The 24505-nt window shown below is 38.9% G+C and overlaps 1 protein-coding gene across 1 annotated transcript in view; it reads right to left on the reverse strand.

Annotated features, from left to right (window-relative positions):
• The window catches only part of nbas (NBAS subunit of NRZ tethering complex), a 305288-nt gene that overhangs the window by 67355 nt on the left and 213428 nt on the right, over positions 1 to 24505 (reverse strand). The window contains exons 42-46 of the mRNA XM_073056940.1: positions 22849 to 22959; positions 20853 to 21103; positions 18236 to 18570; positions 8890 to 9108; positions 7718 to 7920 (exon numbers count right to left, since the gene is read on the reverse strand). Of these exons, the coding sequence (XP_072913041.1) occupies positions 7718 to 7920; positions 8890 to 9108; positions 18236 to 18570; positions 20853 to 21103; positions 22849 to 22959 (1119 nt within the window). The remainder of the gene's footprint in view (positions 1 to 7717; positions 7921 to 8889; positions 9109 to 18235; positions 18571 to 20852; positions 21104 to 22848; positions 22960 to 24505) is intronic.

Raw genomic sequence — 24505 nt, forward strand, 5'->3', positions numbered from 1 at the left:
CGGTCTGTCACTAGATTGAACTTGGGAACTCGGGGCGGGGTCAGGGTGAATCTTATTAAGAAAAATTTAAGCCAAATACAAAGTTAAACACTCAACACAGTGTCAACGGCAACGACTTAAAATGGCGGACGGCATTCTTGTTCCTCGGTTCGTAAGTACGAGTTGGCCGTAAGTCAGACGTTTGTAACTCAGGGACTACCTGTACTCCAAATTAGGCTTTGCCAACCACTTATACAATTTCAACTAGAATCCCAACTCCTCTACTCACTACATTAATTTATAGAGGTCAACATGCCTTAAGCTTCCTTTACAACCCTATCTACCGTTGACAGCTCTTTCAAGGAATCATGAATCTGTATTTGCAGGTCCCTCTGTTCTACTCCAGTCCTTCATGGCTTAATGCTCACCCCCAAATCGTACTGTCATCCACAAATTTGCTGATCCAGTTTACCACATTATCATCCAGATTGTTGATAGAGATGACAAACAGCAACGATCCCCGTGGCAACCCACTTGTCACAGGTATCCAGTCAGAGAGGAAACCATCCACAATCCCCCTCTGGTTTCTTCCATGAAGCAAATGTTTAATCCAATTTTCTACTTCATCTTGAATGTCAAGCACATGAACCTCCTTGGCCAACCTCCCATATGTAGGAGCTTGTCAAAGGCTTTGCTAAAGTCCATGTGGACAGTATCCACTGTGTTACCTTCATCAACTTTCCTGGCATCTTCCTTGAAAAACTCTTAAGATCAGTTAGGCATGACTTAGCACACACAAAGCCATGTTGACTATCCTTAATCAGTCCCTGTCTATATGTGACATTATTAAACCAATTACATTTTTCTATAGATGCTATTTGATCTTTAGGGTATATCTGGAGTTCTCTCTTGTTTTAGGTTTGCAGCAGTTACAGTATTCTGCACGTTTCTTTTCTCCCCCCCTTAATGCCAGTGGCTACTGCATACCTGCATGAATGGTCTCCATCCCACAGATCCCACTCTAGCTACTTCCCAAGTCTGCAACTTCAACACTTGATTTCTCACTTTCCACAGAATGAGGTTAATTAAACCAGAACATTGACTATGTTTCCTTCTCTAAAACATGAACTGGCCTGCTGAATGTCTTTAGTATTTTCTGGTTTCATTTCAGATATCTGGCAGCTGCAGATTAGACAGATTAGGAGAATGGGCAAGGAAGTGGCAAATGGAATACAACATTGGAAAATGCATGATCATGCACTTTGGTCGTAGAAATAAATGTGCAGACTATTTTCTAAATGGGGAGAAAATCCAAAAATCTGAGATGCAGAAGGACTAGGGAGTCCTTGTGCAGAACACCCTGAAGGTTAACTTGCAGGTTGAGTCAGTGGCAAGGAAGACAAATGTCATGTTAGCATTCATTTCAAGAGGTCTGGAATATGTTACGTACCCCGTAACTGGGTTTACAGACCAGCAGAAATAGAAGAATCTGTTGGAGTCTGGTGGTACTGAAAACTAAAGGTGTTTATTAGTAAACTACACAATACAGTATCAAAAATGCAAATATACGTATAAAACAGGTTAGCAATAATAAACATAGAAGTGTAGGAATACTAATCAACAATAATAAATAAGCTCTATCAATGTCTAGGGGTAAATGAATTGTCATAAGAGAATATAGAGTTCAGTTCACGTGTGCTGTTATATTGTAATTCATGAGAGAGAGAGAGAGAGAGATAGATATGAAGCAGCTGCAGCCAGCAAACCTTCTGTTGTATTCTGATTCCGTCGTACCGTTGTGGTCATTCGGTTATGACCCTTCCGTTCTCAGCTAGAGACTCGTCACTCTGGCATGAGTGGACTCACACACAAGTCCCCACCGGTCCTACCATCACACTGTGAGCTTTATTGACCTATCTCCTGATTCGGTCCTCGAAGACCCCACCTTCCTGTGTGTGCACAACACTCGGTCAGTGTCCACTGGTGTGTCTGAGGGGTGTCTCCCCACACCTGTCTTTTATCCCCACTGACAGGGTATCAGCCATCCATCAACTCAAAATGACCATGTCCATCAAATCAGGCCACTCCTGCTGTCTCCTTAGGAATGTTAATGAGCAAAGTAACGTCTTTGCAGCGAAAGGTAAACAATCCAGGAAGAAGCCATAATACATAAATCAAATGTCTCTCTCTCTCTCTTATCTGTAGCAGATGTTCCTGTCTCTGTGCTTCATCTCTCTCTCTCATTAGCAGCATAGCAATAGCAATAGTTCATAGTTCTCAAGGGAGGGTGGGGGGAATGGTTAACTCTGCACCCCATTTCCATCAGGTCTGTTCAGCACTCATAACAAATACAAGAGCAAGGATGTGATGCTGAGGCTTTAAAAGGCACTGGTGAGGCCTCACCTTGAGTATTGTGAACAGTTTTGGGCCCCTCATCTTAGAAAAGATGTGTTGGCATTGGAGGGGGTCCAGAGGAGGTTCACAAGGATGATTCCAGGAATGAAAGGGTTATCATACGAGGACCGTTTGATGGCTCTGGGTCTGTACTCGCTGGATTTCAGAAGGATGAAGGGGAGGCCCTTCAACATTGAAACTGTTTGAATGTTGAAAGGCCTAGACAGAGTAGATGTGGAAAGGATGTTCCCATGGTGGGAGAGTTTAGGACAAGAGGGCACAGCCTCAGGATAGAGGAGAGTCTATTCAAAACAGAGATGTGGAGAAATGTCTTTAGACAAAGGGTGGTGAATTTGTGGAATTTGTTGCCACATGCCGCTGTGGACGCCAGGTTGTTGGGTGTATTTAAAGCACAGATTGATAGGTTCTTGATTGGACATGGCATGAAAGGTTACGGGGAGAAGTCTGGGAACTGGGGTTGAGGAAGAGATACAAAGGAAGGATCAGCCATGATTGAATGGTGGAGCAGACTCAATGGGGCAGATGGCCTGATTCTGCTCCTATGTCTTATGATAATTCTGCTTCTCATTGCAGATGCTTTTTGATCTGCTGAGTATTACTATACCTCTATTGTTACCTAAGAGCTAAAGCGTTTATGTTTTTTAATTACTATTCCCCTCAATAAATTAATAACTGACCATCTCCTGCTTGTAGAAGTCTAACTAAAATATTCAATCTCATGCCCATTCTGAATTGTTGCAAACAACAAAACAAAGATTTTTAAAATGTGCTGGGAACACAATTTTGCAGTTCAAAGCTGTACTAGGTTGAGAAAGGAAGTCCCAATATGTTGAGTGCCAATTCAACAAGTTAAATTTCCAAATATAGCAAATGACTTCTAGATGAAGCACAGAAATGATGGCACTATAAATAATGGCATTGGTGATTTAGTCTTAGTGTTCGTCTTTGGAAGCAAAATCATCGTGCTGAAATATAAGTGATGCTTATTTATTTTAACATGCTATTTTAAAATATTTCAAATAACAATAAATATTCATGGAATGTTTTATCTATCTGAAGTATCTCTTAAACGCTTTTGGACATTAGCTGAAAATTGACTCTGTACTAGTAAAACCTCACATAGCAAACTGGAGTGGAATATTGCTGCACTGTAGGAAAAAATTGATCAGTATTTAAACTAGAAATTTACCAACTGTACAACAGAGAAAGAAGTCAGCAGAACCTTCAACCTATCTTGGTCAATTGCAGCCTATAAATACGTGTCCATATTGTGAAGAGAATGGGTAAAATCAATTAGAATTATTTCCCAGTTCATTGAGAAACCCAGAACAAAACAACATCATTCAAGAATTTGAACTAAGCCTAATAAAAGAGAGTTCAGGAAATAATGTTCTGCTGTTTTGCATTGAAAAAAATTGCAAACATGTAACAATGCCTCAGAAGGCCATTAATGAGAGTCAATTACATTGTTTTAGATAAGTGTAGGTTATAAGGCATTAAAACAAAGATCAGGATTAAAACAAAATGGATCTTCTTTAAGTTTCAGAATTGTTCTAACAAATAGAAGATACAGTAATATTAGGTCAAAGTAGGTTTGACTGTTCAAGTATTAAGTTGTGCTCTCCTCCTTGCTGAGCAACCCTCCTCCAGGAACATTCCTAATTGCTACCAAGCAGCCTGTGCTGCAAGGAAAGCTAGCCAATAGCCTGCTGCGACTTGTAATTAAGTTTCATGTAATAAACACTTGAGTGAAAGAGCAAAGGATGACAGATGTCTGTGTAATCATACCAAACCATTATGCAAGGAAGGAGAAAAATCATCCACTAGGTTGATCATAATGTCCTTTAGAGAGCAGTCAGTGACCCACACTTTGTCGATGTTTAAAAGTTATGGGGAATTGTTATTTACCTTGAACAGAGATGAAAGGTAAAACAAACTAACCAACTCAGGATAGTTTTATGACAGTCTACTTTGGACATACTGTACAATTGCCAGGTGCATACATAATAGGCCATTTCTTTTTGGAAAATGCTACCAACTCCACATGGATGTAGCAGTAATTCTCTACATACATAAATGACACCAAATTTAGGATTCCAGTGCTACACAGTTGGCACTCTTTGCTACAATTCCCCCTTTTCTTATACCGAAAGTCAGTCAGTTAAACCTGAGGCAAATCCAACCTTGGGCAAGAAATTCAGCTCTGTTCATTTTCATTGAGAGATACACTGGGGAGGATTACACTGACAACTAGCCAGCAATTTTGTAGAGAGGCCAGCTTACTGCAGAGTGTGCATCAGCACCTTCTGGAAATCCATGCCTGTGCTCAACACGTCCTGATAACCTCTCACTCTGCTTGGGATTTATAATCAAATTCAGAAGTGTTTGGTAATCCCAGAGGCTTGGCCTACATTCGCAGACTCAATTGTTCCTGGATTATTTTAAATATGTGTTCTAAGTTGTTAGGATGTTCTTAACTTCAGTGTTAATTTGTTTAAAAAAACACTATTTCTGGGTTTTTTTGTATCTAGTGGCTTCTGTGACATTGAAATCATCTAATTTTTTGACATGTTTGACTGTCAGTACATCTGGGTTGTGGGTTAATGAGCAGTCAGTTTAGTTTGCTCTACATTTCTTTCTCAGACAGGGCTTGCACCTTTTACTCAACTTGATGTTGCACTAGACTTGGCCAAAGAGGAGAATATGTTTAAGGAATAAATTCACTACCTTATTAGATAGATAGATAGATAGATAGATAGATAGATAGATAGATAGATAGATAGATAGATAGATAGATAGATAGATAGATAGATAGATAGATAGATAGATAGATAGATAGATAGATAGATAGATAGATAGATAGATAGATAGATAGATAGATAGATAGATAGATAGATAGATAGATAGATAGATAGATAGATAGATAGATAGATAGATAGATAGATAGATACTTTATTCATCCCCATGGGGAAATTCAACTTTTTTCCAATGTCCCATACACTTGTTGTAGCAAAACTAATTACATACAATACTTAACTCAGTAAAAAAAATGTGATATGCATCTAAATCACCATCTCAAAAAGCATTAATAATAGCTTTAAAAAGTTCTTAAGTCCTGGCGGTAGAATTGTAAAGCCTAATGGCATTGGGGAGTATTGACCTCTTCATCCTGTCTGAGGAGCATTGCATCGATAGTAACCTGTCGCTGAAACTGCTTCTCTGTCTCAGGATGGTGCTATGTAGAGGATGTTCAGAGTTATCCATAATTGACCGTAGCCTACTCAGCGCCCTTCGCTCAGCTACCGATGTTAAACTCTCCAGTACTTTGCCCACGACAGAGCCCGCCTTCCTTACCAGCTTATTAAGACGTGAGGCGTCCCTCTTCTTAATGCTTCCTCCCAACACGCCACCACAAAGAAGAGGGTGCTCTCCACAACTGACCTATAGAACATCTTCAGCATCTCACTACAGACATTGAATGACGCCAACCTTCTTAGGAAGTACAGTCGACTCTGTGCCTTCCTGCACAAGGCATCTGTGTTGGCAGTCCAGTCTAGCTTGTCGTCTAACTGTACTCCCAGATACTTGTAGGTCTTAACCTGCTCCACACATTCTCCATTAATGATCACTGGCTCCATATGACGCCTAGATCTCCTAAAGTCCACTACCATCTCCTTGGTCTTGGTGATATTTGTCTTTTGCACTATTTTTGTAATGTACAATTTTTTTAATGTTTTGCAATGTACTGCGGCAACAAAACAACAATCCCACGATTTACGCCAGTGATAAGAAACCAGATTCTGAGAAGGTGGATCAATAGAATGCACAAGTGGCTCACTGCTGGCAACAAGTTCTAGCCTTTCCTAAACCAGAAATACAGATAGCTGATCATACTGATTTAGAGCCTCGTGAAGAAAATGATTGAATGCGAGTTTCTAAATAAAAAATGGCTTCAGAATAGAAAAAGTCACTCAGAAGTGAGGAGAATAGGTACAAAAGGAAGTTTTCTTTAATGTAATTATTAGCTAGAATTAACATTAAAAAGATTTTAACTGGATATACAACAGATTTTAATGTTAAATCTATCTTCTTCCACTGAGACTAACCATTTAATACTTACTGACAAGATTACATTATATTAATTTTAAAAGGGCTCTGTGGAACCCCATACAGCAAAATACAATTAAAAAAATTAAACATGGTTTACCGTATGCCACTCAAGTACAGGAAATAATGGTATAAAATGAGCATTTTGTATGTCCAGCTACCACAATGCATCCAAGGTCAGGTAGTCCTAGGTTTATCAGATGAGGAATCGAGCAGCCCATGTGACAGATGTGATTGCTGTTTCAAATTATATATTTTTAGCAACTCAGGCACCTGGCTCTTAATTGAGCAATCTGACACCAGAAATTACATGGCCATTTTACTAACTTTCACAGTAACCAACTGTACGTATGCCACCTTGACCATTTGGAGAGATTATAAAGCACTGTAGTTTTTTCTCATTTGTCTGCTGTTAATGGTTTTGTAATTCTTCTTTGCTTGGAGGTGGACGCACAGAGGAGGACTCCCTATAAAATATTGGATGACTGCAAATGAGTGATGTAAGAGAAGGGGGTCTAGGTGCTCTAGTATAGAATCACAAAAAGCTAGCAGACAGATCCAATAAGTAGTTAAGACAGCAAACAGTATTTTAGCCTTAATTTCAAAGGGGTTGGAGCTTAAAACAAGGAAGTTTTGTTGTAATCGTACATGGTGTTGGTAAGGCCATACTTGGAATACTGCATACAGGTTGGTTACCATAACAATAGAGGGAATCCAAAGGAGAAACACCAGAGTACTTTCTGGAATGATAGGGCTGTCCCTTCAAGAGAGACTTTATGCTTTGCACTTGCTTTCCTTGCTGAATGATAAAAGAATCATAAAAATTTCTAAGGGGGCTTAACAAGGTTGATGTTGGATTGCTTTCACTAATGAAAGAGTCCTGAAGAAGGGGTCAGAACTGCAATTTTAGCTTAAACTTTGGGCTTCTTCTATAAGCAGTAGTCACGGGGCATTGATATGAAAATGTTCAGACAATTCAACAAGTCAAAGAATGAACATCATTAAACGGTACAACAGAGAATTAAAGCAGAATTATGATTTAAAACAAATTATGTAACATCTGCATCCTACCTTGTTTTAATACAAGTGTGTTGTTATTCAGTACAAATGAAAATTATGAGAATTGTTCAAGATCATTGAGTCAAGGCAAGGAAATGGTCCAAGCACAGCAATACTAATTTTCAAAACCTGTAAGTATATTTGATTGCAAGCCTACCTTAGCAAATTTATAACCTTCTGCACGGCATCTTGTACAACAGCTTTCGGTGATATATCTTGAGACTCTACGGCAACCAGCAACAACTGCTGCATCATATCAAGAGACTGTCCATCAAGAACCATAGTAACTGCCAGATCATACAGCTTAGTGCTCTCAGATCTTGAAAGGTCATACAAATGATAGTACTTTTGGAATAAGCTCTGAAAATGAAAAACAAGCATAAGTTTCAGGTTTATATTCAAAATATTCAGACATCTTCTCAGAAACTAATGGATCTGTTACATACCTAACACTTCCGTTTCTCCAGTTTACATCATTTCTTTTCTCCTGGTACACTCCTGACCAAGAGAAACTTCTAATAAACAGCACACAACAACACAAATTTGCCACTAAAAAAATCCTCAATGGACTTTGATAAACTTGTCAAACACAGTCCTTTCCATAATGTTATGCTGTTTTAGATCAATCCCAACTTTGGAGAAGTACTCAATAAAATAAATGTGATACAGTTTTTATTCATCTCAAAGGAACTATGAAGCCTACTGGACAATTTGACACTGCATCAATTACCAACCTTCATCACAAATGAGAGTGGCTAATTGCATACATATGAACAGTCTGCATGCAAAGATATTCTTTTGACCATAAAGCATAATGACAGCTGCTGAAAGAAAAGAGCAATGAGGCACCAAATCAATTATTGGATAAGTAGAAACTGCACACCAGTTCACATAATTCCTACTGCAGTGAAGCACATCAAAAGCATGAACTGGGCAACTCACTGAAGGAAAAGAATATTGAACTCAGATTTGTTACCATGAAAAAGATGATGTTGAATATAATCACAGACGCATTAATTATTGAGAGAACAGGACATCAAACCAGTAATGAAATAAATTATAGCTAATGGGAATTTGTTTAACATGGAAATAAAGGAAAAGGAAATAGAAGAAAGCACCTCACAAATCTCATGTTATGGCTATTCAGGAAGTAAAGCTATTGCTGTTTAAATTAAATATATGAAAGATATCTGCTAATTGGCTCTAATCAGCTTTATTTTAAGCACAAAAAATAATGTTTAGAGATTCTGCCTTGTAGATGCCAGTAATTTATATTTTATGGAAGGTAAACATTGTGCAGTTGGTTGAGAAGGGCAAGATTAGCTTTACCTGGTTGCTGGCCTTCAGGGAGTGTACAAAACTGTGGTTGAGCGTTTCTAGATGAGCTAGCGATTGCTGTAGATGAGTCAAAGCCTCTTCATTGCTGCCCTGGGAATTAAATGCAGGTGGGATGTTGCCTTCCAAAGACTTTTTCTGCCGCTTCTCACTGATCTGTTTGATTGCTATCATCGCTCTTTTAGTAATCTCCATCCTAGTTTCAACATTCAGCTAAAAAAATAAATCAGATATAGTATTAAAGGTTCATTCAGTATCAAAATGACAGAAGTACAAGGACACCCTCTCCATAAATTAAAAAGGATGCTGGCAACAAATTGTTGCATCGAGGATTTCTTTCTCAGTGTTAAGAAAAGGTATGCGTTATTAAATTTGGATTGTAAATTATCGTGTTAATAGTTTGCGTCAAACCTATTTGGAACTTTCTTTCAATATTTAGATTTCACAATAAAAATGGGGGGAAATGCATTTGTAACTGCTTATGTTTATTTCACTGTGTTGGTATATTTCTGCAGAACATAATATACAACTTTAGTTTCTTGCCTGGAATTAATTTAATGCAAAAACTTAAAGCTATTAATGTAATTCAATAATAACATTATTAGAGATATATCTCCAATCAGAGAACATAAAATAATTTTATTAAATGGCACAGAATTGAAGCTCAGCTGTTTGCTTTATTATGAAAGCTGATTTTGATCTAATGACATCAATCGATTGAAATGTGGCTTTCAATTGTGCGTAGACTTGCACGAAGCACAGAACACACAGGGTGAAGTCAATTCTCCTGCTACGCCCCACTGGCACCTCACTATAAAACTGATTCATGTATGTGCGCAATTAACACTCAGTGTGGCCCACTCACAGGAAATGAGGTCTGAACATCAGGGATAAGTACCTGCACCTGCGCTCTTTAATGGAATCATCAATTACGTGCAAGTATAATTTGATGCAAAACTTGTTTTTTCTTGTATCCATTGGTTAGAGCAAAGTGTTACTGGTGTTGTGAAGATTTGCTGGACAGCTTGTAGCACTTATGCTGAAACCAAAGATGAAAGTTTCCTTTTGTAAATTTAGTGGTCTTCTCCAGCAAAACAAAAAACGGGAAGAGAAAATCTCAAGGCAAGGTCTTTCTTGGAAGGCTGGGAAGGTACGTACTCGAAGAAATTATTGGAACTACTAATGCAATTTGAAGGAGAATCCAAAGCAAGTGATCTTTGTAATTTGTCAACAAGGATGCCTGACTAACAATTGTCTGATTGGAAGTCACTATTATCCTGAACTAGTTAGCCACGGATAGTTTAGGTGCGTGGCATATATTACATCATAGAACACAGCTGCATGAGGTATTACTCAAATACATTCATTAGTGAAAGAAAGAGGAGGTTATCTCCTTCCCTTCAAGGAAGAAGCAGCATGCTTTTTGGGCTGTGAATGTGCCCAGATTGCATGGCACCTGAACATTCAGGGAATGAGAAACCAAATGCATTTGAGACGTGCTATATGAACTGCAAAGGGCAACACTTCTGAATGTTTGGATTGTGTACAAAGACAAAAATAGATTGCTATATTAGGAGATGAATGCTCATTCCTCCACTCCAGGCTCATTCCACAAGAATGGGTACAAGCAATTACAGCTACAGCCACGAGGAACTTTAATGGAAAGTGATAAATCATTCTCCTTGGAAGATTCAGCTGTCTAGATTGCTCAAGGAATACTACAGTTTTAAAGAGAGTTTCATGCTTTGTTATGCATGCAGCAAAATCTTGCAAACTAAGTGGAAGTAAGACAAGGCCAGATGACTGCTTCAGATTGCTCTATTACTCCATTAGATCACGGCTGATCATCGCTTTCCCAAGTATCCCCAGAGTCCTTGAATTATTCAGGTCAGGCATCATCAGGGAGAAAACAGAGCTGAAGGTTTGGAAGATGGATTCTTCATCAGAAATGGTAAAATGAACAGACCAATGTAATCGAGAGATGGAATGCCTGTATTAGAGTGTCATGAAAATAAATTACTTCAAAAATAACAGACTCTTGAACCAGTGGGGATAATTTCACTTACCCCATCACTGAAATGTTGCCACATCTATAGACTCCAAGATTCTTCATCACATATTGATATTTATTGCTTACTTATTTATGATCATTATTTCATTTTTTCTCTTGTATTTGCACAGTTTGTTGTCTTTTGTACATTTGTTGTTTGCCCTGTTGGGTGTGGTCTTTCATTGATTATATTCATGGATTTACTAAGGATGCCACAAGAAAATGAATCTCAGGGTATATATGGTGCCACATGTGTACTTTATATAGAAAATAAAGGTACAGTCAGATAGTGGTTTAAAAAAGTGGAGGGAATTTGAGGTTGTCAGAAACTGTTAAGTTCAATAGCTAAACAAGAGGAACTCAACAGGCCAGGCAGCACCCATGAAAAATAAACAATTGATGTTTTGGGCCAAGACCCTTCATCAGAACTGGAGAAAAAAAAAAATGAGATGTCAGAGAAAGAAGGTGGGAAGAGAAAAGGCAGCAGGTGATAGGTGAAACCAGGACAGGAGGAGACGTGAAGTAAAGAGATAAAGGGCTGGAGAAGGGGAACCTGATAGGAGAGGACAGAAAGCAATGGAAGAAAGGGAAGAGGGAGGAGCACCAGTGGGACATGATGGGCAGGTAAGGAGATAGAGAGATAGAAAAATAGGCAGATAAAGAGAGAGAATGAGAGAAAGAAATGGGGATGGTGAAAGGGAGGTGGGGCATTACCAGAAGTTTGAGAAATCGATGAGAGGATCAGGGGCTTACAAATTTTATTAGTATTAGGTAAAGACAGAGAGATTGAGAAAGGGAAGGGAAGTGTTAGAAATGGACCAGGCAAATTTGAGGACAAGGTGGAAGTTGGAGGCAATGTTAATGAGCTCTGCATGGCTGCAGGAAGCAGCACCAATACAGTCATCGATGTAGTGTAGGAAAAGGTGAGGAGTAATACCAGTGTAGGCTTGGAACATAGATTGTTCCACCTAGTTGATAAAAAGGCAGACAAAGCTGGAACCCATGCAAGTGCCCATGACTACACCTTTTGTTTGAAGGAAGTGGGAGGAGCAGAAGGAGAAATTATTGAGAATGAGGACCAGTTCCGCCAGATGGAGGAGAGTGGTGGTAGAGTGGAACTGGCTGGGTCTGGTGTCCAGAAAGAAATGGAGAGATTTGAGGCCTTGCTGGTGGGGTTGGAGGTGTATAAAGACTGGACAACCCTAGTGAAAATAAGATGATCGAAGCCTGGGAACTTGAAATCATTGAAAAGATCAAGACTGTGTGAAATGTCACAGCTGTAACTGGAGCTGGCGTTTTTGACATATTATTTTATACAAACGATAAATAGTTGAGGCTCCAGCTCTGATCACTTTGAGTCCCACTAGTTTTCAAACACTATGCATTTTGACTCTGCTTTTTTCTTATCACCCCTCACAAAGCCAATCCCAGTTGCTCTTAGGAAATTCGAATACACTGTAGTCTTGATAATCACTGGAAGACACCTAGACCTACAGCATCTGGAATGACAAAAGTAGGTCATGCTTGGGCTTCACAACGTACAAGGTGGATTCTAGACCACACATCCCCAACAGTGGGAACTCTACTTCTGTCTTGTACAGTTATTCATTTTATTTCTTCCCTTCTCAACGGCATAGTTTCCTTAATGCAAGCATTTCAGTAGGTCAGGAGGGTTGCTCCTCATCAGCCTTAATTGGAAATTGGGATAAGTCCCAATATTGACCTTCCTGTGACACACATGACGCATATGCAAATGCTAATATAACAAAGCCAGTATCATCAGGGTAAAACAATTTATATACTGTCAGTCCTGTTCATTGATCTTCTGCATAATCATGGAAGGCAGAATCAAGAATCAAGTTAGCATGACAAACGTTTTTTATGCATACAGCCATGGCCAAAACCATGCTGACTATTCTCCACAAGTCTGCCCTATTATTTTTAGGTTTCCCCGGTGGATAGTTGTCACATGGAACAATTGAGCATTTTGACTGCTGTTCAAGACAACCACATGCAGATTTGGACCAAATGCCTAAAATCTCATCACGAGGGGCAGCAATCTGTGCTGGCTGGCTGACAGTGAACTGTAAGGACACTGTTGGAATGCTGGAAGTACAAATCCTGTCATGTGTGAGATGAAAGCTGTTTTGGATTATACAGAGTTACTATCCCTCTCCCTGGAAAGGACACGAGCCAGCCAAGCAGTCTGCTGCAGGACAAATTGCTGGAGGACATGACACTTCCAGAGTGCTGCCAAGAGCAGAATCTAGTGTTAAGATGACAGCAAGCTGAATCCATACAGAAAACAAAGCTTAACACAATTGTTCTTATATTGGAAGGATCAAATGCACTGCCAGTTGATCTGTGCTCCAAAATGGCACTTTCACTCCCCAGTGGTGAGCACCTGAAAGACAGATTGACAAGGTGCCATAGCATTCACTGAGCCCTCACCAACAGTGGAATCCAAAGACACAACGGCAGTAATCCAAGATTGGACTACAGATGTTAACATTTTCACTCATACCTTGAGTGGCTTCTGCCTTTGTTGCACTGGAAATTGTAAAGTCTGCCAGCAAACACTGCACCATAGCCGGGTTAGCAAATGTTGACTTTGAGCTGGCCACCACCTTCACAAGAGGAAAATGACCTCCCACCTCCACAATGACTAGATTTCTATATGCCCCCAGATAATCCATGCATGCTTTCCATCTGTAGGTGTATAAACACTGATTATATATAACCTGCCCATACGCATGCACTTAACTCTACTGATGAATATCATTGCCTTTGGAACAGAAGATACATGCTTCCCTGGCTTGAATGACATCCATGTGGGTGGTGTCTCATTCCATTACAATCCTACTCTACAGCTCAGGTAAAGTTCAAAGATCTGTGTCAAGTAGTTTTTGTTTTGCTGTTTTTTTTCTTGCTTTCATGAACCATTCACTTTCCAGGACAATGAGAGAGATACTTTCATGCAGAAGATTTAAGTTTCCACAAATAAAAACAATTAGCTTCTCAAGTATCTTGCTGTGTATCATGTACTTCTCCAAAGTGAGAAGACATCTAAGTAGAATGTTTTCAGCTCAGGTCTACTTCCTGCCCCTGTCAGTAAGGAGTATGTATGTTATCCCCGTGACTGCGTGGGTTTTCCAGTACATTCCAAAAACATAAAAGTTATGGTTAGCAAGTTGTAGGCATGCTATGTTAGCTTAGGAGATATGGCAACTGCCCCAGCACATTCTCAGACAGGGTTGGTCATTGAAACAAAACAACACATTCACATTATATTTCAATGTTTTGACAAATAAAGCTAATCTTTAATGAACTGCCCATTTCAAACACTGATTTGTTCTGGTAACAGGCTGCTTTACTGTTTCAGCCAACGAAGTACATAGAGGAAAACTCATACAACGTTTGCCTAGACTTCTGTCAGTTTAAGAGGGGGTTAAATTGGATGGGTTGATTCATATATCCACTCAAGAAATCCAATATAATGAAATATGTTGTAAAGTTTCCTAGTAGCTGCATATTTTAATAAAAAAAAGTTTTATTTACAGAATGGGAGAGAGGCAGTTGATCATAAAGCGATTACAGCAGGGTGGAGGATTCAGAAAGCAAATCAGCAGTTGTTGACACAAATCAAGTCATGTGGTCTCTGACTGAGTAAAACTCCAGGCATGAACTAGAGTTGGTGGCGAACTGAGTGAATGACAACCACAGGTTGAGAAACCCATTATTTGTTTGCAAGACAGTGATGGATGGAAAGACCTGCTTTCTAAACCAATCTCCAGTACTTTCAGACAGATGATGAAAAGCAGAGTAGCAATCTTATCCATATATCTTTAAATTTCCATTACCATTACAGCTCTGAGCAACACTCATCTCTTCCACATTTCTGAGACAAAGTACACAATAGTTCATCCATCACCCAATACCTATGCTGAAGAAGTAACAAGTGTAGTTTTATTGGCCTAATCTATGTGTTTTGCTCTCTGTTTATTCAGAGAATATGGAAGCAGGACCTGCAACCTATACTGAACAGTAAAAATAAGCTGCATTAATCCGATTTTATGCTCTCCACATTTCCACCAATGGCTCACAGACATTAATACTTATTTACACACTAAACTATCTCCTTGGGGCATGGGAGTAAACTCGAGAATGCGGGTGAAACCTATATGGCCGGAGGGAGGACATGTAAACTTTTTAGATACCAAACTGGAGGTCAGGACTGAGCCTGGATTGCTGAAGCTGAGGGACAGCTTTCAAGCACTGTGCCACCACTGAATACGCTGTTTGGTTGTAGGATTATTAATTGTGTAGTAACATCTTTTTAGGGATTTTTAAATCAATAAATACTGGCAGCATACATAAAAATGAGTGATTGGCACATTCCAAGAAAAATCGAAATTGTCAATTTCCAGTGAATATTGAATAGATTAATGCTTTCAACCTATCAGGAACCACAATTAAAAACTTTGCTGAAACAACATTGAATTATCTTATTAAAAGATATTTGATTGACTTGAAACATCAGATTATAATCACATTATGTTATTAAGTTTAACACTGCAAAGTTGTAACCTCTACATTAAAATTCAAAAAGTGATTTATTAAACATTTTGCTGTTTACAAAATATGTAATGTTTCAATAATGAATTTTCTTCACATTCTTTATTAAAGGAAATTTGGCTGCCTGCATTGCTTATCAATTTGAGAAACTTATTTTTGAGACAGTGCTTTATTGTTGGCATCTATGCTGGACATGTGACTTCCTGTGCTCAATAATAAAGCCAGAACAGCATCGAATTTTCTAGAAAGAGTCACTGCCAAATTCTGTCAAAAGTATGATGTTGTTGACAGGGCCTTGTAATATTCAGATGTGCTCAATGTAGTCACTATTTGCAAGTGAGAACTTTCCAAGTAGTGGTCACATGTTCCAACCCTATATTAAATCCCATAGCTTTATTATTTTCTGAGGGGAGACACTCAGAGTGCCAGTGAGTAAATCATAGGTTCAAGGGTATGTGCGCATTTTTGGCACAACATTTTGTGGAGGGAGAAGAAAATAAAAAATGAAGGTCATGATCAGTCCTCTTGGAAGGTAGCACAGATCAGGAGTTGTGGTGGAAGAGGATAAAAGTAAAAGGGAATTGAAGCCTGTGAAGAAAAGATCATGGACCAGTATTTTCAGTATGGGGTGGAGGAAGATAAGATGGTAGAAACTGTAAGAATGGGGTGTGGCTCACAGGGTAATGGCATGTAATTAATTTTCCCCAGAATTCTCAAGCATTGCTTGGGGAATTATATTTTCTTGTATGTCCTAGATATGGAATTCAGATTTCCACCTGGGAAGGAAGTGTTCAATATAATTTTTAGAATGATCCTAAACAGCCTAAAATAGTCACGTGTTTCAAGAAAGAAAAAAATATTTTCAAATGCATAGCAGTGAAAGAAAAAGCAGATGCAATTTAGTTCCTTGGCACATATCAAGACATGATCTGCTTTCTATTTGAAGCAAATCCATCACCAAACTAGAGGCTCTGGGAGTCAACGCCTCCACTGCACTTCCTAACCAACAGATGACAATCAGTAGGGATAAGTAGCAATACCTGTGCCACAATTATTCTAAGTACAAGTGCTCCACAAGGTTATGTTGTCAGCCCTCTACTCTACTCCATATAAACTCCTGGCCAGATTCTACTCTAGTTCCATCTACAAATTTGCAGGTAATACCATCGTAGTGGGTCATATCTCACATAACAAGTCTGAGTACAGGAAAATGTACTTAGAAACATACGTACTAAGAAAGAGACAGAGAGTTCAGTAACATGGTATCATGACAACAACCTTTTCCTCAATAACAACACAAACAAGCCGAAAATTGACTTCAGGAAAAGGGGTGGTGCACTTGCCTCTGTCTACATCATTGTGTTGAAGTTGAAAGGGTTTCGAGGAGTGAACATCACCAACAGCCTGTGCTGGTCACCAACCACTTATATGACACAGGAAGGAAAGCTCACCAATACCTCTACTTCCTCAAGAGGTTAAAGAAATTTGGCATTTCCCCATTGACCCATACCAACTTTTATTGATACACCACAGAAAGCATCCTATCTGGATTCATAACAGCTTTATATGGCAACTGCTCTGCAATGACAACAAAAAACAGCAGTTGTGGATACAGCTCAGTACATCACATAGCTCCCCCTCGATGTACTCTGTCTGCACTTCTCACTGCCTCAGTAAAGCAGCCAGCATAAATAAAGATCCCACCCACAACAGACATTCTCTTTCCTCCTTTTTCACTGGGCAGAAAACAATAAAGATCGAAAGCAAACCTGTCTTAGCTCAAGGACAGCTTCTGTCCTGCTGTTACAATAGTTCAGTAGTATGATGAAATAGACTCTTAGCTTCACAATCTACCTCGTTATGAACTTGCACCAATTGTTTACCTTCACTGCACTTACTCTGTATCTGTTAGACTTTATTTTGCATTATTATTATTTTACCTTGTTCTACCTTAATGCACTGTGTAATCATTTGATCTGTATGAACTGTAGGCAAGACAAGCTTTTCACCATATTTTGGTACATGTGACAATAATAAATGCTTGTAAAATATTTGATATTTCAGCTTCTATCTTATCCCAAAATGATTATTTGGTCATAAGAATCTTAAATAACTAAAATTTAATGTTCTAAAGATTAGAGACAGAATCATAGTCATAGAAAGGCACAACACAGAAGTAAGACCTATGACCCATCTAGTCCACGCCAAGCCAAGCCACTTAAACTGCCTACTCCCATCAACTTGCACTGGGACCATAGCCCGCCATGTCCCTACCATCCATGTACCTATCCGACCATCTCTTAAACGCTGGAATCAAGCTTCCTGGCAGCTGTCTCTTCTGTTGGCCACTTGTCCACATTCTCTTGTCCCTCTGAGTAAAGAGCTTTCCCCTCATGTTCCCCTTAAAACTTTTCACCTTTCACCCTTAACCCACAACCTCTAGTTGTAGTCAAATTGTGCTAAATCAGCTCACTGGATGTTACAGTGACATTCAAAGTTGATAGGTAGAAGTCTTAACATGGTTGCAGGTTAGTTTGTGGGAAACATACCTTGATTTGTTATTATACAGTGCTGAAATTAGAAATGCACACAAGTTCTATTAGATCTGCCACTGTTGGAATTCCATATCGTGCTGCAACTGCCACTTACACGTTTAGCTTCAAGTAAATATGATTCCGTTTCCCCTCTTGCATCCAAAAAAAAATTTTTAAGTACCTTGTTTACAGCATTAGCAGAGAAGGTGATGTCATCCACAAATTCAATAATATTCGCAGGAGAAAGCCTGTCAAAATACTTTGCACATGTATCATATGCATGCAACCATTCGGTTACTGTCTGTGGTGGTGTTTTAATAAGCTGGAAATCTCCAATCCAAAAAAGCTTACAAAGCCATGTAGCATAGATGAGATTTGGAGAGAGCATTATAGCATCTTTCCCAGGAATTTTGGAAGCCAGTTTGGAAATTGATAAGACATTCTGGCTAGTGAGAACCGGTTCTAATGATTCCAAAGGATCAGTGTTTCCATCTGTCAGCTTCTTATAATTAAGGTCTAATAAAGAACAAATGAAACAAAGTCAGCATACAAAAGGAACAAATAAGTACTTTTTTACAAATACAATTTTATCATATGACCTTATTAGTAAGAATGAGACATATTCAAAAATAATACTTTCAGTCACCTACAAACATTCAAGTTATCCTAAATAAACTCTGAATGCATAATAATCCGCTTAGTATCTTCAGTTTCTGAACAATGTAACAAAAATAATGAACGACACAGATTTCTGCACCACTGTTAGCTCAGTCTTTAGCCTTCAATGTTCCAGAAGTGGGCTCCTGCTCTTTCTGTCATTCCTAATGACTGAAACCTCTCAAGTTCGGTTTCTTTTTTAACTCTTACTTCTGCCTTTCCAGTGGCAGTATGGCTTTTAATTGAAAATGAAGATGAGTATTATGTGATGTGTGGTATTCCACTAAATGTGATTTAAAAATATAAACATTGTCCCTTTTTTAAAATATTGTGATAGTGGTTGCTTTAAAAAACCTTTTTAATCTTCATTATTTAATAATTATTAAATACATATCCTTGGATCCCTTTCTTACTTCACTATTTAAACAGACTTCCTTTAAAAGTTAGTCTTTTTTGTACTAAGTATTGCTCCTCACTTTTACCTATTAAATATCTGTCCTCTAAAACAGACTTGGACAAGTGTTGGTTGCAGACGCTATGGAGAAGTATTTAACTGGGAGAATGCAAATTATGATGCTGCTTAAGCAGGATCTTAGGAGGATAAATACAGGGAAGTGTACAATGGAAATGTGAGGGTTGTTTAGGGAACACTTGCATGGGGTTCTGGATAAGTTTGTCCCACTGAGGCAGGCAAAGGACAGTAAGGTGAAGGAAACATGGCTAACAAGAGAAGTAGAACATTTAGTCAAGAGGAAGTAAGAAGCATATTTCAGTTTTATGAAGCAAAGATCAAACAGAATTCTTGAGAGTTACTAGGTAGCTGAAGACGGGACTTGGGAGAACTAGAAGGAGACATGAGACGGTTCAGTCGCTTGGTATTCAAAATGAGGTAGATTAGACATTGTCTTTGCAGAAGAAGCCAGAGAGTGGTAATAGATGGTTCCCTCTCTGACTAGTGTGCCACAGGGATCGGTGCTGGGTCCATTGTTGCTTGTCATCTATATCTGGATAATAATGTGAGAAAATGGATCAGTAAATTTGTGGATGACATCAAGAATGGACTGAAAAATGGTAGATGGAATTTAATACAGACAAGTGTGAGGTGTTACATTTTGGGAGGACCAGTCAGGGTAGGTCTTAAGCAGTGAGCGGTAGAACACTGAGGAGTACAAGGAATACAGATCCATAATTCCTTGAAAGTCGCATTACAGGTAGATAGTCGTTCAGAAAGCCTTTGATATATTAGCCTTCATAAATCAATGTATTGAGTACAGGACTTGGGATGTTATGTTGAAATTGTATAAGATGTTTGTGAGGCCAAATTTGGAAAATTCTGTGCAGTTTTGTTCATCTGCTTACAAGAATAATGTAAATAAGATTGAAAGAGTGCAAAGAAACTTTACAAGGAGGTTGCCAGGAGTTGAGGAGTTATAACCTGAGTTATAGGAAAAGGTTGAAAAGGTTAGGATTTTATTCCCTAGAAGTTGAAGATTGAGGAAAAATTTAATAGAGGTATACAAAATTATCAGGAGTATATATAGGATAAATGCAAGCAGGCTTTTTCCACAGACTCCAACTAGAGGTCATGGATTAAGCATGGAAGGTGACAAGTTTAAATGGAACATGAGGGGGAACTTCTTTATTCAGAGTGTGGCAAGACTGTAGAAGGAGCTGCCAGCGCAAGTAGCGGATGCAGGGTCGATTTCAACATTTAGGAGAAATTTGGATATGTACATGGATGGGAGGGGTATGCAGGGGTGCAGGTCAATGGGACTGGGCAGATTAATTTATTGGCATGCACTAGGTGAGCCGTAGGGCCTGTTTCCATGCCTTAGTTTTCTATGATTCTATAGGCCTGGTGAGTAGGATTAAGGGAAACACCAAGGCATTGTGCATATGCTGTATGTAAAGAACAGAAAGATGACTAGAGTGAACGTAGGACTGATCGGGATAAAAGAAGAACCATGCACCTGAAGTTGGAGGAGTTAGGTGATGTCCTAAATGAATACTTAGAAAATTTTATTAATGACTTATTTCTCTCTTGAGCCTCTTAATAATACATAATAAAACATCTAACAAAAGCCCTGTGACTACATAATATAGATAAATAAATGAACCTTTGAAAAGCCAAGTACCCCTACCTGGAGCAATGACCTTGAGTTTTTTCAGCAACTTTACATGAGTGTCTGGTTTGATGGGTTGTTTCATCAATTCAGCACAGCCACAACTTTCAAGTAGAGTGAAATAATAAAGCAATCGGATGTGATCCATACCATCAATCCCTGGGTAAACATACTTTGTCATGTGCTCATGAAATGCTTCTGGCTTGCTTTTCAATACATCAAAAAGGTTAAGAGTCAAGACTCGACTTTCAATTTCTTTAGTTGAAAGCCTGAAATTAAAAACAAAAGGTTCCATGTAGGCTTCAGTGATTGGATTTTTCAATCAAAATCTTTAAATAAACAAGGTGGAGACATCAGTATGGAGATACCACTTAGCTGAAACCTAAGCAAACTATGCCACAAGTGCAGTTCAGCAAATTGATGCCGAGTACTGGGACTCCAATATGGAGTGAGTTTTTGAGAACAAATGTTTTAACTGCTGCACTGCTGATAGCTTCAATGTAGGTTTTTGATAAGTCCTTTCAGTTTTATGCTGCTTATTTGTTATGACCATCTACTGCATAGAGAAGATGAGCTTCAGTGCATTTCCACATGCTAGTTACCCATAGAGTTCCACCCCGCACCTTTTTTAGTGCATCGGCCAGCTGTTTCTTAAGCATTTGTCTGTTTTATGAGGCTGAGTTTTTAGGTTGACGCTCAACCCAGCACAGGCAGAACTCTTGCAAGGAGCTGGCTGGATTCGATTCTGCGACCTCTTACTCTGAAGTCCGGGTGTGGATGCCACATCACCATCGGCAGAGACTAGGTATTCATTAATGCTAGTTAAATCACCCATTGTAAAGTTAGCATAAATTATTGTAAATTAATCCTTTTATCAGTCACTCCACCCACATTATCTCTTACTCTTGACACATGAGCCATTTTATGATATTATAGCAGTCATTTCTCCCTAATTACACTGTGGGTAAAATGTTTCCCAAGAGATCCCACCCACCGTACTAATGGACTATGTGCCTCGTTTCCATCAGGGAAGAGGCTATGCAGCAACCATACCAGGACAACCAGACTCAAAAGGAGTTACTTCCCCCAAGCCATCAGGATGATCAACACCTCCACCTATTAAATCACCCCACTGCACCTTATATACAGATACTCCTGTCACTTCATGCACATATGATCAGACCAGGTATTTAAACTGATCGTATATATAATTAATGCATTTTTATATTGTGTTCTGTATGCTGTGTTTTTTTTAATGATGCATTGGATCTGGAGTAACAATCATTTCATTCTCCTTTACACGTAGGTACTGCAGAATGACAATAAACAATCTTGAATGTTGAAAAGCATCAGAACAGATCAGAGGTTTAGCTCCCCAGTCTAAGCCAAGTTTGTTGTTGTCAGTCTAAAACACTACAATTCTCTATGGCTGCTACAAAAAAAAACTGAGCCAATTCTTGCTGCTGATTGCTTTACAGCAACTCCTACAAGAAAATGCTTTGTGTGGACATTTTTAGCACAAGTCTCTACTGGGAAGGGAAGCCTGCAGTTCCTTTGCTCCCTAAAGCCTTATTTGTCAATCTGTCACACTGATGATTTCTAAAGTTAAGACTTCCTCTGTCCTGAAGGAAAGCTTGTTTGTCAATAAATCAAGTGTAAAAGTCCATCTCATTTGGGGCTTTGCTCAGAACCACTTTCAGCCTTTCCTTGAGCTTCTGAAGCCTTGCAGCATGAATCTCTTATAACTGTCTGGGCTTTGACGTCACAGTAAGAGTTCTGGGGAAGAAGTTCTCAGTGAGAGAGTAGAGGACTGTAAAAGACAAATCTAAATTTACTTTGGACTTAAGCAGTGAGCTCAGTGTTGCATCTGAGCATAAAATCCCATCTATCCAATCTCTGGAATTGCTATCATTTCTTCTTCACGGCAAATGAACATTGAGAATTATGCCTACAAATATGTGAAATAAAAGAGATATTAATATGAATGTACTGCTTAGTTTTTATAGCTACTTACCCACTATCTGTGAAAAGGAATTCCAAATGTGTCATGTAAAGTTCCCAGAGGGGGATATTGTAACGCTGAGCCAATGATAGAGAGATCTTATACACATTTTCTTCCAATGTTCTATGAAAGGAGAAATTATTTTAAAAATGCAGAAAATTTAGGAATTTGTATCTTTCTGTCAATAAATTCAATTTATTATATAAAACAAATAGTTAGATAAATCAATTTACAACTATAGTGGCTGAAAATCACTGTCTCCATAGTTTCCTGCCAAAGTCACTGTTGAAGATAAGAAAATTAGTGAAATTTCAGTAAGCACCTTGGGTTTGGAAAACTAATACCTATAAAACTCTTTATAGACAACAGGTATTACTGGTGTATACCAAATGCAGAAGCTTATTTGTGCAACACACACAAAATGCTGGAGAAACTCAACAGATCACATTGCAGCATTTATCTAGTGGAATAAAAACTCAACATTTCAGTCTAAGGCCTTTTATCAGTCCCCCATTTCACTTGAAATGTGCTGAGTTACAGGCAGTTTTCAATATGCTCAGATTTATAGAGAATAAAACAGGTAATCACCCAGAAAAGTTTTGAAAAGTCACAACAATTAAAACACTGCTGTGGGTTATGAATAAAAACATACCCGAAGTGGAAAAATGCTCGAGGAGTGAAAGGTTTTGCATAGCACTTCAACTTAAATAAGTCTTTGCATGTGAATTACTAAATGTGGAACTATTGTTAATTGAGCATTTGTGGTCTAAATGAACAAGGGAACTCATTGCTCATCTCCTTTAACAATTGAAATTTAAGGACTATTATTCTTTGGCTCAACTCATCCATGCTAACCAAGTTGACCATCTAAGCTGGTCCCATTTGCTCATTTTGGCCCATTTCTCTCTAAACCATTCTTTACCTGTGATGGGGCTGTATCCACCATTTTTGTCTGATTTTTTGTTCAAGGGCATTGGTGTTTCCTGTCATGACCTCAGCCCCCTCCTTCAAGAGAATCGCAAGATCGCTATTAATTCGGGTCTTGGACCCAGGAAATGAGAGACAATGCCACGGAGTTGACCATTGTTCTTAGAGGCACCTGTGTGAATTGCAACTCTAAAGTACGTGCCAGATATCAGGGACATGGACACCCTCGGGCAATGTGGTGTGGGGATGGCCTCACCCTACCTTGATTGACATTTACAAATCTGCCAGCCATGATAAAAAGGAGACCGCTGGAGGGGGTACTCCAGCGATGCACTAGACGGACACCATCGCTCATTCCTCTCGTAATAACGGGAAGCTGCTCGGAAGCCACGTGTGATTCGGATCCCCTAGCTAGGGAATCGAGTGGCTAATATCCCCGAAGAGGAGTTCGGACTGACAACGAGGAACTCCCGTTCTCGATCTCAAGCTTTTGAGTCCAGAAGGCTGGCAAGTTTATTTTCTCTGTCCAACCCATGAACACGGTCCCTCAAGAGGCAAAAAGCCTCCATGAACTGGCGAGACTTTTATATTTCAATTGGACAAATTGTTTAACCCCTAGACAACGATAGAGCTCATTTTTGATTGATTATTACTACACCTATGCTTTAGATTGAGTTTTGACGATGTATATGATCTGAATGTTTTGTATTAACCATATGTTTGTGCCCCTTTATGAATAAAA

Source organism: Hemitrygon akajei, chromosome 9, assembly GCF_048418815.1.
Source record: "Hemitrygon akajei chromosome 9, sHemAka1.3, whole genome shotgun sequence".
Lineage (NCBI taxonomy): Eukaryota > Metazoa > Chordata > Chondrichthyes > Myliobatiformes > Dasyatidae > Hemitrygon > Hemitrygon akajei.